Below are 16,298 nucleotides of genomic sequence, written 5' to 3' on the forward strand. Positions count from 1 at the left end.
TTGGAGAAGGCTGGGACGCGCAGCCGGCGTCAAAGAGGGGGCGTGGCCTAGAGTCCGGGGTCATTGACACAGACAGCCAGTGGGTGGAGCCTCCTGCAAGAGGCGGGAAAACGGGGTGCCAGTTGTGTCTCCTGAGACTGGGGAAGGCGATGGGACTGGGCGCCAGTGGTAGGAATGGGGAGTGACTTTTGAGATTCTTTCCCACCGTCTCCCATAGACATGGAGGGGCCATGTGATGTTAACTGCTATGAATTCCTAAATATCTCGACTTCTTACGCTCCAATTCATAGTGCCACAGCCTTACTTTAAGCCTTGGGCATTTTCTACCTAGATTATTTCAGAAGCTTCTAAAAGGGTCTCCAGACTCTCCCAGACCAATTCTTTTTTGATACTTTGCTAGAGTTACCTTCCTAAAATCCAAATGTAGATATATCTTTGTCTTGCTTAAAGTTCTTCAAAATTCCCCTCCATCCGAGGAAAATAAACTCTCTAACATGGCATACAAGGCCTTGCAAAATTTGGACCTAGTTTCAACAACCTCTCTTCTGATAGTCCACTTGAAGCCCAAGGCTCCAACCATGCTGAAATGCTAACAGCTCCCTGAAATGCTTTGTTCTGTCTGATCTCCAGGCCTGTGCAAATATTTTTTCTGCTTGGTTATATGTTCCTCCAACTCGCTTTCCAACAGTATATTCTGTTCTCCTCCAGGAAGCCTAGAAATAGATTCCCAGCTCTCCTTTCCCCAAGCAGGCTCTAATCTAGAGATTTTTTACAGAGGCCATGGCACCATAGTTGATAGCGTCTGTCACATGGCTGCCATTACTTGTTTACAGATCTTTTTCTCCCATTACCTTGTGAGGCTCTGGTGAACAGGAACCTTGAGCCTGGTACAATGCTGAACACAGAATAGGCACTCAGTAAATGCTTGTCGCATGAAGAATGATCTAGGAAAATGTTAATGGCAGAAGGAAGTGAACTCTCCAGTCTCTCCTCCCAACCTCTTTGTTTCCCTTTTTCTTCTATTTCAGGGAATTTCTAAACCGTTTCTGCTTAATTGGTCTAATCTCTATCTGGTTATTCCCCTATCTCTGCTGCCCTCTGATATTCCTAGTTTAATACAGTTATTCTCAGGTTATTTTTACATTTCCCTTCCAAGTTTTCTTTCCGGTCATTTATCAATTCCTTCTATAGGGTTTCTGACCCCACCCGATTAGCTTCAAGGTTTTTTTCTCCTTTTTTCTGATTCGGTAAACTTATACTTCTCACATATTATGTACAAGGCACGTAAGATACAGTTCACGAGTGATTTCCCTTTTTCTGCACCTGATTGTTCACCCTCAATTTCTCAAACTTTTCTTCCACGGCCATGCCCCCACCCCCACACATGCATAACTTCTGTTCAGAACAAAAGGTGGAAATCCGTCTTTGGTGCGATTAGGTAGGCACTGTTCTAAAAACTGGATATTTTCCGGCTACAGACCTCACACCAAGCCTCGCAAGACAAGGTTCGCGGAACGACGACAAACTTTTCTTTCAACTAAGAAAACCACAGAGATCTTGATGAAAAGCGTAAAGGACAGAGGACTGGAGACGGAGAGGAGGCGGGGCAAAGCAGCCTGGTAGGTGTCCTGCGCGCCCCTGCGGCTCCTTCGTCGCCCCCAGGAACTTACACCCTCAGCTTCTCTCCCGCCCGGGCTAGCGGACGTCTGCGAGCTACGTGCGCACGCGGTGGCGTGCGCGATCCTGGGGGCGAAGACCAGGGGTAGCTGGGAAGCGACGTTATGCGTGCCTGCGTGCGTGCGTACGTGCTCGCTCACGGTGGCGGCGGCGGAGCGGAGAGGCCAGAGCCGGAGACCGAGCTGGGATCGGGCCCCGGGCGGGGGCGGTGCGAGCGGCGCCAAGTGGATCTTGGGGGCAGGGACGGAGCCGGGGCGGGCGGGACTGGAGCGGAGCCCGGGAACGGGGCGGGAGGTCCCAGGGTCCCGGGTTGGAGGGGTGGAGCTGCACTTCGTCGCCGCGGGGGTGCCGGGACTCCGGCCGCAGTGCCGCCGCCATCACGGACTTCCTGTGGGACAAGCGCACGGGCCTCGCCGCCAGAACGGTGAGCGCGCAGGCTGCGGGTTCGCGCAGAAAGATGGCGACTGCGGGGGCGCGCCCTGCAGGGCGGGCGGGGATAGGATCGTATTGGGGGCAAGGGACGGGGACAAGATTAGGAGAGGAGGAGAGTTGAGATCTGCGAAGTTGCATAGGTGGTGAGTGGGAAGATGAAGTGGAAAGAGGTCGACCTGCCTTTACATGTATCTGGGACGGTCTATAGGAAATTTGGGAGGGGCCAAAGTAGGAGAAGGGATAGAAGAGGTCCCAGAGACAAGAAAGAGCAGAATATCAAAGTTGAACCAAGGAGAGGGAGAAGACGACACGGTTGTCACGTGGGGTACGAAAAGAGTTTGAGTGTGTGTATTGGATTTTTTGAATATGAAGGTAAAAATAAGACTTCAAAGTTGAGAAAGGTTCTAGGCTAGAGATACTTTGCGGGGAGGAGGCCTGTGAGGAACTTTGGTGGTGTATGTATGTGCTAAGATGTTATTTATGTGGCTATCTAAATAAGCAAGGTTGAATTACCTGTGCTTAGCATCTTGTTGGTTTCTTGTCATCCCCGTTAGGCCAGGAGTGAGTCAAATATCATCCGCCTCAATTTGAGGAGGTTGGGAAGCAGTGGCCCAAAATGTGAGCCGCATGTTAGAGTCATTAATCCTTTTCTACACCTTATCCTCCCACCACCACTCCTAAACCCCTGGGTCTGTCTCATTTTATTCTGCTCTATGCCTTTTCCTAGATTATGAAGTGATTTCTCTCTTGATTTTTTCTCTGAAGGAAAAAAAGGATCTGTGCACCTTGCAATTCCATATCCGATAACTGGAGGGTGGCCAGCTCTCAACCAAGTAGTCCTGATATTAATTAAAAACCAGTTATTCTCTGCTTCCTAAGCACAAGAGGCAAGGAGCCTGCTACATTAAAACTTCTCACAAAGATGTGAGAGACAGTTCAAAGGACCAGACCCAGATCTCTTAAACTTGTTTAAGCTGTATTCCTGTCCTCAGAATACTGATCATCTAGTTGGGAGATAAGATACATTCTTAGTGATTGAAAAACTAAAACAGTGTATGCTACAGCTATATTCACTTGAGTTGTGAGGAAGTCACTGTGGCATAGATCTATCTTGGGTCCTAGCCAAGGATGAACTGTGACAGTCTCTGTTAGTCACACAGTCTCACCCATAATAGAACTGTGGCCCAGAACTGAGAGTCTTCATGCAGCCATGTTTCAGGAAAACCAGGGTAAAGGAATGAGCAGAGTGGATGGAAGGAGAGCCTCCCAGAGTTTTCTGTCAAGAGTTAGGAGGTGAATATGTATTCTAATTAGGAGGAATTATAAGCACAGAGGAAGACTGAAGAAGTTGTGGATGGTAAAAAGAGGTAGGGATAAAGAAGCAGAACGCAGCTTAGCATCTTTGGAGTAGTGGGTCCTTGTGGGGTGCCTCTGAAAACTCAGAGCATTCCCCACTATTTCCACTTTTCCTTCCCTTCCAGATGCCTCATCCCCGAAGGTACCACTCCTCAGAGCGAGGCAGCCGGGGGAGTTACCATGAACACTATCGGAGCCGAAAGCATAAACGACGAAGAAGCCGCTCCTGGTCTAGTAGCAGTGATCGGACACGGCGACCCAGGCGGGAAGACAGCTACCATGTCCATTCTCGGAGGTGAGACCTCTGGAAGAGAAACTCAGTCTCACAGTCACTCCTGTTCAACAAATACTTGTTGTTTTACCTGCTAAGGGCATTGCTGTAAGCATCTGGGTGAAGGTGAAGCTCAAGGTGGGTAACAGAATAAGCCATTTGCACTACAGTGTTAGGAGTATTATTATAGGGGAAGTACACAGTGAAGGCATGAGGAAGCACCCAGGAAGTTTGGTTGGAGTGGGACAGAATGTGTAGTTTAGGGAAAACTCCCCAGAGAAAGTGACATCTAAGCTTGTCTTGAGTATAAGTAGGAATCAAGTGGGAGAAGTGTCCCAGGCAGAGGGAAGGCATGTGCAAAGGACTGAGGACTAGAGGTCGCTAGTTATTTCTTAGACCAAAGTTAGGTTTGCATAATTTTTACAGTTGAGCAGTATATTCAATGGGAGGGACCGATCAGAGGTGGTTTAGAGTAAGGCTGGATTTCCCTTAGGGAAGTTTTGAGAAAGAAATGGCTGTGTATTCCATTGTATCACTGGAGGGGAGGAGGAGGTCTGTAGAGGGAGTGGTTGCTCTACAGATGTCTTTTCAGTGGTCTTTGTGACATGCAGGTATGGAGATCCTCTGTGTTTAGTCATTGCACTTCTCTTGTCCTTGGTCGTTTTGGAGTGAGTTGCTGAGGGTCCAGGAGCAATTTTTCTAGTGTTACTTACTATGTTTTTTTTTTTTTTTTTTTTAACATTTTTCATTTTGAATTATAACGTATATACAGAAAAGTCAAAGTACAGTTTAATGAGTAGTTATAGAGCAAATTTCAAAGTATGATATGGGTTACAGTTCTCCAGTTTCAGGTATTTCTTTTTGACTGTTCTAATATGCTAGAAACTAAGAAGAAATATCTATATGATTCAGTAGTCGTAATAATTTGCTGAATCCTAACTTCTCGGTTACAACTCCTCCCTCTCGTTTGATCGTTCTTTAAATGTTCAGGGATATTTCGACAATTACTATTTTAACTTCTTCATGTTGAAAGGGGGTGTCGACATTATGGGGTAGGGGAATGCAATTTCTAGCATTACTTTTTGTCCTCGCTCAGGGACGACCTTTTCACCTGGCATGGCTGGGAATGTGACCTGAACAGATGCACCTGATGGGGGTTTTTTTTGTTGTCCAATAGCAGCTATGATGATCGTTCATCTGACCGGAGGGCATATGACCGGCGATACTGTGGCAGCTACAGGCGCAATGACTACAGCCGGGATCGGGGAGAGGCCTACTATGACACAGACTATCGACATTCCTACGAATACCATCGGGAGAATAGCAGTTACCGCAGCCAGCGCAGCAGCCGTCGGAAGCATAGGCGGCGGAGGCGGCGTAGCCGGACATTCAGCCGCTCATCTTCGGTGAGTGCCCTGCCTAGCCCTTCCTCTCCCCACTTCTCTTCAGGCCCTCGAGAACCCTGGTAAGGGAGAAGTATTCTGGTTCTCAGCTGAGCGTTGGGGCATGAAAATTGAGGTGGGCACTGAGCCTGTCTACTCTCTTGGAAGCACTCTGGCTCTTGGAGTGCCTTGGAATCTACTTTGGAGATGGATGGGCACAGTATTTGTGACCCTCGTTGTCTCCCTGGCATGCTGGGCTTATTGTGTTTGGGAGCAGCTCCTCTGCCCCAGAAGCCTTCACTCTCTTTCAAGGACCTTGCTCATGGAGTGCTTTTCTCCCCCAAGCTCTGGGCTCCTTGGCCCCCCTGGCAGGTGGGCTTGGGTGGGGGCAAGGGGAGATCTTTGCCCAGTCTGAAAGGGCATTGTGTAGAGCATGGGGTTGTGGGTGACATTGGCAACGACACCACTTCTCTGCTTTGCCCATGCCTCTCCCTGTTCCCGTTTTGGGTTTGGGGACTTGGGATTGTGCGCCGCTCTCTCTTCTCACCCCGATCCGTCTTACTGCATCTGACGTGTTCCCTTCCACTGTCCCCCATCATCGTCTGTCCCCCCTGGCTGGGCGCCTGTGACCGGTGACCCCTCTACCACCCACCCCGCCTCCCTCCGGCCCCCGCTCCGACACCTGGCTTGCTCCGATCCCCCCCGCCCCCCGACAGCAGCACAGCAGCCGGAGAGCCAAGAGTGTAGAGGACGACGCTGAGGGCCACCTCATCTACCACGTCGGGGACTGGCTACAAGAGCGATGTACAAGCCAAATCGTAACAATCCTATAGCCTGTAATGGTCCCATAGCCATCCTAACGTCCCAAGCCAACCTAAGTCACAGCCTCTTTTGCCTTTTCTCAGTGGTGTTGTTTATCTGGGTGGTTTGAGTTGCTATTGAGAATTGACCTCTGCTGTCCACTCCCAGCTCTCATGGCCCCTGGGTTAAAGGTGGTGGGAATCACTCAGGGGTTTTTTCCCCTGTGACCATCTGTATCTGTTCCCCCTTCCTTCATCTCCTCACCCCAGATTGCTATATGCTTTTTTCTTCCAACTGAACTCATTCCCCACCTTCTCTCCCTCCCTCTCCCCGACCCTGCTCTCTTTCATTTCAGATGAAATTGTAAGCACCTTGGGAGAGGGGACCTTTGGCCGAGTTGTACAATGTGTCGACCATCGCAGGTAAGTGCCAGCCCTCTCCTGACTCCAAATCTGTTAGGCATAAAGAGGTGGCTTTTTTGCTGATTAGCCAAAGGCAGAATTTCTTAGTCCCCAAACAGCCCCATTCAATTGGAGATGGTCTTGAGAACCCAGCAAAAGTCTTTCTTACCAACCTACAGGGGTGGAGCTCGAGTTGCCCTAAAGATCATTAAGAATGTGGAGAAGTACAAGGAAGCAGCTCGACTTGAAATCAACGTTCTGGAGAAAATCAACGAGAAGGATCCTGACAACAAGAAGTAAGCAAGCAGAGGGAGTTCCACTCCTAGCCTTGGGTTGGGCAGACAGGGAAATCCTGGACCTTCTAATCCATTCATTCATCTTTTGTTCATCATCCCAGAGTAGTAGAACATCAAAGTAAGAGGGTCTCTAATCCATTCCTCTTCTGGGGCAGTTAGATTGCTCTGTTCTCTGCAGTATGTCCTCAGTCCAGGATGGCCTCTGTAGAGATGTGTCTTGGACATGGCCCTGGGACTGAGCATGAACATTTTCATCAAAAAATGAATGATAGTCATTTTTTGAACCATGCCAGTGAGGCCATAGACATTTATGTAGTAACATTTCTGTTCACACACATTTATAGGCCAAAATAAAGCATTGAGCAAAGACATTAGAGGGCAGTAGATATAAACATGGGCCCAATTGTGGCTGATAGTGAATTTCAGAAGTGGGGGCTGGGGTTGAGGTTTAGAAGTGACAGCTTGACAATTCAGGATCCATGCTGTTTGGAGCCCTGGCACTAAGCAGTTCATCAGCATACAGAATTTTTGAAACAATTTAAAAGGTTCCAGGAAAATGGTTTGAAGCTTGGCAGGTGTTACCTCTCTTTTTGTGCCTGCTAGAAAGACCATTTTCTAGCTGTATTGAATTTTGTTGATAATTCTAGCTGGCGTGTTTTTACGTACTTGTAATCAACAGTTTTGTGGACCCTCCTTGTTGGCGGGTTGGTGGGCAGATGGGAGCTGATCAAACATCCGTCTTTCCCCCATCTCTTCCTAGCCTCTGTGTCCAGATGTTTGACTGGTTTGACTACCATGGTCACATGTGTATCTCCTTTGAGCTCCTGGGCCTTAGCACCTTCGATTTCCTCAAAGACAACAACTACCTGCCCTACCCTATCCACCAAGTGCGCCACATGGCCTTCCAGCTGTGCCAGGCCGTCAAGTGTGAGTTAGGCGGGCCAAGGTGGACTCTGGGGTAGCCCTTCCCTCCATTGGACCTCTTCTGTCTCAGTTGTGTGCTGGCAAAGCCCCTAAACATTCAACTCTTGATTATCTTCAGTTCCTTTATTCACTGTCATGTTGACATCACCTCTCCTGACTTAACTTTTTGACTGATGTCTTCACCATCATTGATTACTCTTAATGCACATTAAACCTAGCAGGAACTAGGAGAAAAAGCCTTCGAACCCAAAGCATTTAACTTCTCTCCTTTTTCTCCTCTTTCCCCTTCCTTGGGGAAGTGTCAGTCAGACAGCAAAACCAAGGCAGAAACTCTCTACTCAGACCTGGAGGTTTACATTTGTCTGGGGTGAGATGCATTCTCCATTCCCAGCAAAGCAGGTGGAAATAGGGAATAGTTGAGCTAAGGTTCCAGGCAGGGAATCCAGACCAGTATATTGTTCCTCTTTAGTCTTCACAATAACATAGCTTCACAGAGTTGAATCCATGGAGTGTCAGGTACATACATATACCAAAGAGTACAGACAGAAGTAGAACCTGTAGCAAATTATATGGGTTTTTTTTTTTACCTCAGTTGAGAATTGCATATATTTCTCACATTAGTAAGAGTAGGGCTTCTTGGACCAGGCATTTCATTTGGATATAGAACAGAAAGCAGCCCAATGGTTCTAGACCTGCCTCCTCACTAGGTTTGATCTGCATGACCAAGCCTAGGGCCACCTAGTGTCACTTATCCCTGGCCGCCTAGATTGAACCTGCCCTGGCCTTTTCTCCTGCAGTCCTCCATGATAACAAGCTGACACATACGGACCTCAAACCTGAAAATATCCTGTTTGTGAATTCAGACTATGAGCTCACCTACAACCTAGAGAAGGTAAGATGGACAGGGTCTACCTCTCAGCCAGCTGTGCCTCTCTGCCTTTCACTTGGCCCTTTCTGTCCTAGTTTGACTTCTTTCTCCCACATTTCCTCCCTGTCTGGCCCTTACTATATAAAAGCAGTCTACCAGAATAGCTTGAAAAGGAGAAATTTTAAGAGGCCTTAAATGGGAAGAAAACTTGGGAAAAGAACATCAGATATCTTTCCAATAGAGTGAAAATACTTCTAAGTTCTTGGTTTGGATTTCCTTCTTTTTTGTTTTTAATACAATTTTAATGAGACACAGTCACCCACTATTTAATCCATCCAGAGTATACAATCAGTGGCTCACAGTGTTATCATGTAGTTGTGTAATCATTGCTACAGGCAATTTTAGAACATTTTCATTACTCTAAAGAAAAAAAGAATAAAAAAAGAATAAAAGAACACCCAAAACATCCTATACCCTTAACCCTCCCCCATTACTTATATATTTTTTGTTTTTATTTTACTACTTACCTGCCCATACACTGGATAAAGGGAGTGTCAGTCACAGGGTTTTCCCATGATAAAAGCTATATAGTTATACAGTTATTATCAAGGCCTCTTTTTTAGATGTATATTTCTGTAAGGTGGGAAAGCTCAACTCCCTTGACTAGCTGAAGATAATGGAGATTACTGCTAAAGGAGCTCTCTCTCTCCCTTGACTCCTTTGCTACGTATCTTATATATACAGACACACACACACATACACTGGTCACTTGGGTACAGTCTTTAGATACACACAGACTTGCACACTGTTCTGTAATCATTTTTTAATCCTCTTCCTCCCACTCCTAATGTACTCTGTTGGATATGGGGGGAGGCTGTAAAGCAAGAGAGTCTCCAGGATGTGTGGGAGTAGGCAGGAAGCCAAATTCGCTGTGTTATAGCTCAGAAGCACTTTACAGAATAGTGGTGGAATAAAAGACTGAGATGCAGATTCTTCTCTTCTCTAGAAGCGAGATGAGCGCAGCGTGAAGAGCACAGCTGTGCGGGTGGTAGATTTTGGCAGTGCCACCTTTGACCATGAGCACCATAGCACCATTGTCTCCACTCGCCATTACCGAGCACCAGAGGTCATCCTTGGTAAGGGAGGTCAAGGCTGTCCAAGTGCATGAGGAAATTGGTGGGAGGGTGGGGCGCCTGAAGCCTCCTAACACCTTTTTCTCTGCCCCTGTTCCCACTCAGAGTTGGGCTGGTCACAGCCTTGTGATGTGTGGAGCATAGGCTGCATCATCTTTGAGTACTATGTTGGCTTCACCCTGTTCCAGGTAAGTAGTGGGGTGTTATCATGACCACCAGACATTCTTCTACCTGATTTCCTTGTTGTCTGCTGCATTCCTTCATATTATCCACCTACTTGGCAGCTAGTCCTCAGCAACCCCTTTCCACTTCAGCAGTCCCACGTTAACTTCTGTCTCTGTTTCCTAGACCCATGACAACAGAGAACATCTAGCCATGATGGAAAGGATCTTGGGTCCTATCCCTTCCCGGATGATCCGAAAGACAAGGTGAACCTTGATTGGGAGGGACTTATCTCTTTCCCTTTTCTCTCTATGGAATTGGTCTGTTTCACATCATCTTCATTTTTCTTGGATGCCTCCTTCCCCCAGCTACTCTAAGATGGGGAGAAAATAATTATTTCATAACAAGTGGAACCTCTTGATTCTTCAACCTCCCTTTCACCTTTAGGAAGCAGAAGTATTTTTACCGGGGTCGCCTGGATTGGGATGAGAACACATCAGCTGGGCGCTATGTTCGAGAGAACTGCAAACCGCTGCGGGTGAGCAGGGCTGGGAATAAATAATGCCCACCACCCAGGGGCCACTTCCTTAAGTTGGTTTGCCATTAGCAGAAAGTTAGGAAAGGAGGGGAGGAAAACTGAAAAACATCTTAGATCAATAGAGGAGCTATAAGAGGGAGTGGTTTTTTGGAGGGAAGGAGGTTAGATAGCCATGTCTTTCTTGAGCCAACCAGAGATCAAAGCAATATCCTGGATTCTTCAGGTCAGACAGAAAAGAATAAACTACCTTTGAAGAGCTTACATTTTAATGAGGAGCTAAAGAAGATTCGTGAAGTTGACAAGGATATACAAGTAGAACTTTCAAAGAGTGTGAAGGAGTAATTGTGCTAGTGGGAAGGTAGGTTGAGCTGTATCAGAAACAGTGGTCACGGTGTGGTTGTCATAAGGTAACATGCAAGATGGTTATGAGCAGAGCTTTGATTTTCCAAGATGGAAAGCTAGGGTCTTGAAGAACACAGAGTCTGTAAGGCATCCTGCCTCACCTTTTTCCTGCCCTCCACCACCAGCGGTATCTGACCTCAGAGGCAGAGGAACACCACCAGCTCTTCGATCTGATTGAAAGCATGCTAGAGTACGAACCTGCTAAACGGCTGACCTTGGGTGAAGCCCTTCAGCATTCTTTCTTTGCCCGCCTTCGGGCTGAGCCACCCAACACCAAGTTGTGGGACTCCAGTCGGGATATCAGTCGGTGACAATCAGGCCCTGGGCTCCCCTGCATCTCTTAGAGCAGTGGGTGTCCAGTCCAGGACACTGGTGCTTTTTTATACAAGAAAACAAAGCTGGAGTGCACTCTTTCCTCCTGGCTTCCTATATACCTGTGAATATGTGAAATAATGTAAATATGAGAAAATCTGTACTTATGGCTTCAACCCCCGCCTTGTATATAATGCCATTCCTTTTCACATTCTTCCCACCCTCACCTGCTCCCTTACATGGAGTTGGATGGGGGCAGAAGGAAGTAACCAGGTGGTATCTACCCCATGTTTTATAAGGAATTTTGTACAGTCTTTGTGAAATAAAATGAAGTGCTTCATCTGACCCCCATCCCTGGACTTTGAGGTTTGGGAATGTTGGGTTGGAGGGATGAGAAGATCGGCAACATTTCTCAGTTTGGGTATGAAGGGAGAATTCATCTTGCTCTCTTAAATTAACCAGAGCCGGGCCACCAGTTTGTTTTCATCATTCTAAGTTGTCTGGTGGTGCTGGGGCAGGGGTGGGCAGTGATAAGTAGAGTAACATTCCTTCAGGGTTGAATAGAAACAGGTTATAAGAGGTGGCACTTCCTCTGGTCTGGAATAATGAGGATTGGGAGAGAGGTCCTGTTGCTAGAGCCGTTAAGCTGGGTACCAGGATAGAGCTAGAAACTGAAGAAGAAAGCCTGTTCAACCGGGCTCTGGACAGCTTGTCACGGCAGGTAGAAGGTTCCCGTCGTACATCGCGAGACAGTGGGAAGGCCGGGAAGTTTGACGCGAGGCCTACTGGGAGATGTGGTTCGTTAGTGGGGAGGGGTCACGTGGGAAAGAGGTGGTGCTTGGCTGCAGGACCCGGTTAGCGGTGTCACGTGGGGCGCCTCAGTGTTTCTTTTAGCCAAGGCGCAAGCGCAGGCCGCTGCTGCTGCGGGGATCCTTGAGAGCCTTCCGGTCAAGACAACCAATCCGTGTGCAGAGAAGCGGGTCGGACCGAGTGGAGCGGAGGGAGCTGCGAGAGCAGCCGCGGCAGGGGCGTGTAGAGTTGGGGGCGGCTAAGGCCGCAGTTGCAGATATGGCTCAGAGCAGAGACGGCGGCAACCCGTTCGCTGAGCCCAACGAGCTTGATAACCCCTTTCAGGTGACTTGCGCCAGCCTCCTTTGGGCAGTTGGGTTGACTCCTCTAGGTTGTGGAGGGTCGGGCTAAGTTGTATTCCCATTCATGTCATTTGATCCTGGAAAGGTCCGCCACGTGGGATTGACGGTGACTCCAGACCAGTGAGCACCTTGAGGGGCGGGTCCTTTCCCTGAAAGGAGCTGGTACTGGCAGTGTGGAGTGACTGATTTGGGGGAAAACAGCGTGGCCCCTAAGGTGCGCTTCTTGGAGCAACGGGTATTTTAGGAGACGTCCCTGGGAATTCCCCCAGAAGATCTCCGGTACCAGCTGAGCCCCAGGTCTCTGTCCACAGGACCCAGCCGTGATCCAGCACAGACCCAGTCCACAGTATGCTACACTTGACGTCTACAACCCTTTTGAGACCCGGGAGGTGAGCTTTTGGAGCGCACAGGGAGGCAAGGGAGGGGAGGGGGTACCAATAGGCCCAGTCTGTCTGGGACCAGGGGCCTTTTTTGTATGCCGTGGAAGGAAGAAGCATTGTGGTCTTAACTCCCTGAGAGAGGCCATTCTGCCATGGGATGCCTAATCGTTCTAGAAAACACCAGGCCAATGATCCATCTGGTTCGAGCTCTACAAATAAGCTCTAAGAGGACTTGGAGTCTGACAAAGTCTGAATCAAGGCTCTGTCTTAGAAGGCTTCTTTGAAGAAAAGAAAAGATGGAGCTGAGTGGAGTTAGTGTGCAGTTAGAAAGCGGAATGAGGAGGAATAGATCTGTTTGTCCTAGTGAGTAAAGAATGGTAAGAGGTTTGAGAGGTTAGGGAGTTAGATGAAGACTTGGAGTCCTTGCTGAAGATTTGCATGTGAAGGACGATAAGGGCCACTGCAGGTTATCAGAGTTCTCTGACAAATTGAACATGAGAACTAACTTTCTACCAACTGGGGGCGGGGCTGCTGCCTTAGGTAATGAGTTCTGAGTCTAAAGGCCCATTCAAGCAGATTCCAGATTCCTGTGTTATGGAGGACTAGTTGATCCCTAAGATCTTTTCCAAACCCAACAGCCACCACCAGCCTATGAGCCTCCTGCCCCTGCCCTGTTGCCACCATCCTCGGCTCCTTCTTTGCAGCCCTCACGAAAGCTCAGTCCCCCAGAACCCAAGAATTACGGCTCCTACAGTACCCAGGTAAAGAAGGTGTGCAGGTGGGGGCTGGAGAGAAGAACCAGTCTTGGGGTCCAGGATTTTCAACGCCCTCTGCTCATTCTGGGCAGGCCTCAGCTGCAGCAGCCACAGCTGAGCTGCTGAAGAAGCAGGAGGAGCTCAACCGGAAGGCGGAGGAGCTGGACCGGAGGGAGCGAGAGCTGCAGCATGCTGCCCTAGGGGGCACAGCTAGTAAGTGGATCCTTGGTAGGGTGGGGTGAAGTGAGGGGGTGGGGACCTGGCAGTTTGGAAGGAGCAATAAAATGACCTAAGAGCCTGGGCTCTGGAGCCAGACTGCTGAATTTGAGTTTGTGTTCTATTTCTTAGTAAACTTAGATCTTAGGCAAGTTATTTAATCCCTGGTTGCTTCAGTTTCCTTATTTGTAAAATGAGAATAATGTTTATACCTGTTTGACAGGATTGTTATATGAGAGTTAAGGTCATTTAAGCAAGGTAATTAACACAGTGCTTAGAAGTTGTACATATCAGTAAATGTTGATTGTTACTATTATTTTTGTTACTCTCCCTTGGACCTGAATTGGAGACAGAAGAGAGAGCCTGAGGAAGGAGGGATGGGGGAGTGATCGCCTTGTTTGTCTCTGCCTTACTTCTGGACTCCCCCTGCTTTTTGTGCCTTACAGCGCGACAGAACAATTGGCCCCCGCTACCTTCTTTTTTCCCAGTCCAGCCCTGCTTTTTCCAGGACATCTCCATGGAGATCCCCCAAGAATTTCAGAAAACAGTATCTACCATGTACTACCTCTGGATGTGTGAGTAATGAAAAGACTTTTTGGAGGAAGAGTATGGATAGTAACATGCACATTTCCTGCCTGGAACTAGACAGTTCACCTCTCCTTGACATTTGAGTTTAAGGCCAACTTCTCCAGGAATCTTCCTGGAGTAGTCTTTTTATTGTATCTAGAGTTTATTCTCCAGCCTGCTAGCACATGTATGTTTTGGCTCCCCTTCCCCCTTTCTGTTGTCCTCATCCATAAACAAGTTCTGAATCCTTTAAACGTGTTTGCAAGGGGGATCACATGTGATGGAGATTTGTTTATTCTGTTTGCCCTGTTAAATTGAAGATCCCATGAAGGCAGGGGCTACCTTTCTTTCCTTATTTTGCCACATGTGGTAAGGATTGGGGTGGGTGGGGTACATGGGAAGAAGCCTTTTTGCTTTCCAGAAAGACCAGTCATCCTGTCCTTCTGCCCCTTAGGCAGCATTGTTGCTCTTCTCCTGAACTTCCTCGCCTGCCTGGCCAGCTTCTGTGTGGAGACCAGCAATGGCTCAGGCTTTGGGCTTTCCATCCTCTGGGTCCTCCTTTTTACTCCCTGCTCCTTTGTCTGCTGGTACCGTCCCATGTACAAGGCTTTCCGGTAAGCAGGGCGTGAGGTGGGGGGAAGGGGGTCCTGGGATGGGCCCCACATCTGCTCCTCCAGCCCTGATTCTTTTCCCACCTCCCTATTTTTGTGTCCTTGCAGGAGTGACAGTTCATTCAATTTCTTCGTTTTCTTCTTCGTTTTCTTCGTCCAGGATGTGCTTTTTGTGCTCCAGGCCATTGGCATTCCAGGTTGGGGGTTCAGGTCTGTGAGACTGCCATCCACCTTCATCCCTCCCTGCCCTGCTCTAGACCATGCCTGCATTGGGTACTGGGGTAGTTGTTCAGAAAAAGGAAATGTGGTTTTTATCCTTGGGAGATGCTAGTTTAAGAGGAGAGACAAGGCATACTTCTGGGATAGAGAGCCAAGACAGAACTCCGGACAGGCATATATGGAGCAAAGAAGGCTGCATGTGTCAATCTGAGAAGGCTTCCTGGAGGAGGAATATGTAACCATGGTTGAAGAAGGCAAGGAGAGTCCTCAGCAGACAAAGGTCCATTTGGAGCGAAAATGCCTAGAAGAGCTTAGCAAGTTAGAAAGTAATGGTCTGGAAGCTGTGATTAAACTATGAGGAGAGGGGATATAGTTGGGATTGTAGTGTATGGAATGCTGCCAGACTGACAGAAGAGCTAGGCCTGGTGGCCACTACTGATGGGATGGGTGGGAATGGGGCATATTGGCAACTGTAACCAGAGGAGAAACTGGGAGTACAAGACGCAGCTCTTCATTGCCACATACCTTTCTCTCGTTACAGTGGCTGGATCTCGGCTCTGATGGTGCTACCTGTCAACACGGCTGTAGCTGTGCTCATGCTGCTGGTTGCCCTGCTCTTCACTGGCATCGCTGTGCTGGGAATTGTGATGCTAAAGCGGGTGAGGGACTGTGTGGATGGTGGGGCCAGGAGGGTGAGATCATGGGTCCCTAGAGGCCTGGGTGGAACATTCAGGGGAACCGGGGAGGGCCAGGCTGATGGGCGGGTTCTCAGCTAATGGACCTCTGGGGTACATGCGTGCTGCGTGTGTTCGTGTATTGGGAGGGAGGGTCAGAGCCAAGAAGGAAAAGCTAGAACAGGGTGGTGAATGGTGGTGATGTTGATAGGCTGGGGTGGGGAAACAGTGGCTGGAACATGCTGTAATGTCTCTGCTCTCTACTTGTAGATCCACTCCCTATACCGCCGCACAGGTGCCAGCTTTCAAAAAGCCCAACAAGAATTTGCTGCTGGTGTCTTCTCCAACCCTGCAGTGCGAACTGCAGCTGCCAATGCAGCCGCTGGGGCTGCTGAAAATGCCTTCCGGGCCCCATGAATCCTGGCTGGAATGCCCTGGCCCCGCCACTTGAGGGAGCCAACTTAGCCCCCATTCCTGGGGTCTCTGGGACTTGGAGAGGCATCACTACTTGATGTGCCCTCTCTAGTGCCCTCAATCCCAAGTCCTTGACTTCTGAGCCTGACTCAGGGGTGCAAGGAGCTCACTGTGACCCCAGTCACTGCTCACCACCCCATCCCAGTGAGGCCACACTGCTACCACCTCTCACAACACCCCAAACCACCTTCCCTCTGCTGTGCCAAGGCTTTTGCTTCGGTTATTTAAATAAAAAAGTGGAACTGGAACTCAAGGCCCCATTTTCATGATTTTTGTTAGGAATTGGGTCTCAAAGA

At 48.6% G+C, this 16,298-nt stretch overlaps 2 protein-coding genes across 4 annotated transcripts; both read left to right on the plus strand.

Annotated features, from left to right (window-relative positions):
* The first annotated feature begins 1,920 nt into the window (after nt 1–1,920).
* CLK2 (CDC like kinase 2) lies at nt 1,921–11,300 on the plus strand. Of its 3 annotated transcripts, none has more exons than XM_037825806.1 (13): nt 1,921–2,101; nt 3,591–3,760; nt 4,914–5,142; nt 5,835–5,922; nt 6,275–6,341; nt 6,500–6,616; nt 7,377–7,543; nt 8,338–8,432; nt 9,415–9,544; nt 9,647–9,729; nt 9,890–9,969; nt 10,151–10,241; nt 10,465–10,762. In XM_037825806.1, the coding sequence occupies exons 2-13, from the start codon at nt 3,591–3,593 to the stop codon at nt 10,492–10,494; spliced, it is 1,347 nt and encodes a 448-aa protein (XP_037681734.1). In that variant the 5' UTR covers nt 1,921–2,101; the 3' UTR covers nt 10,495–10,762. The 3 variants fall into 3 exon arrangements, with proteins under 3 accessions (XP_037681734.1, XP_037681732.1, XP_037681733.1); XM_037825804.1 differs by lacking the exon at nt 10,465–10,762 and adding an exon at nt 10,769–11,300 and having other exon boundaries at nt 1,929–2,101; XM_037825805.1 differs by lacking the exon at nt 10,465–10,762 and adding an exon at nt 10,769–11,300 and having other exon boundaries at nt 1,929–2,101; nt 5,838–5,922.
* Nucleotides 11,301–11,799: 499 nt separating this feature from the next.
* SCAMP3 (secretory carrier membrane protein 3) lies at nt 11,800–16,250 on the plus strand. The gene is made up of 9 exons (XM_037825807.1): nt 11,800–12,089; nt 12,418–12,495; nt 13,125–13,247; nt 13,334–13,454; nt 13,904–14,032; nt 14,479–14,638; nt 14,744–14,845; nt 15,396–15,513; nt 15,799–16,250. The coding sequence occupies exons 1-9, from the start codon at nt 12,024–12,026 to the stop codon at nt 15,943–15,945; spliced, it is 1,044 nt and encodes a 347-aa protein (XP_037681735.1). The 5' UTR covers nt 11,800–12,023; the 3' UTR covers nt 15,946–16,250.
* Nucleotides 16,251–16,298: the final 48 nt, after the last annotated feature.

The sequence above is a fragment of the Choloepus didactylus genome, chromosome 2 (assembly GCF_015220235.1).
Source record: "Choloepus didactylus isolate mChoDid1 chromosome 2, mChoDid1.pri, whole genome shotgun sequence".
Classification (NCBI taxonomy): Eukaryota; Metazoa; Chordata; class Mammalia; order Pilosa; family Megalonychidae; genus Choloepus; species Choloepus didactylus.

Bases quoted from the DNA above. Each gene is read 5' to 3' on its own strand.
- SCAMP3 (XM_037825807.1), top strand. From the start codon at position 12,024: ATGGCTCAGAGCAGAGACGGCGGCAACCCGTTCGCTGAGCCCAACGAG. The intron at 14,639-14,743 runs GTAAGCAGGGCG...GTGTCCTTGCAG, and splicing joins CCCATGTACAAGGCTTTCCG to GAGTGACAGTTCATTCAATT. The intron at 14,846-15,395 runs GTCTGTGAGACT...CTCTCGTTACAG, and splicing joins ATTCCAGGTTGGGGGTTCAG to TGGCTGGATCTCGGCTCTGA.
- CLK2 (XM_037825804.1), top strand. From the start codon at position 3,591: ATGCCTCATCCCCGAAGGTACCACTCCTCAGAGCGAGGCAGCCGGGGG. The intron at 5,923-6,274 runs GTACAAGCCAAA...CTTTCATTTCAG, and splicing joins GGACTGGCTACAAGAGCGAT to ATGAAATTGTAAGCACCTTG. The intron at 10,242-10,768 runs GTGAGCAGGGCT...CTCCACCACCAG, and splicing joins AGAACTGCAAACCGCTGCGG to CGGTATCTGACCTCAGAGGC.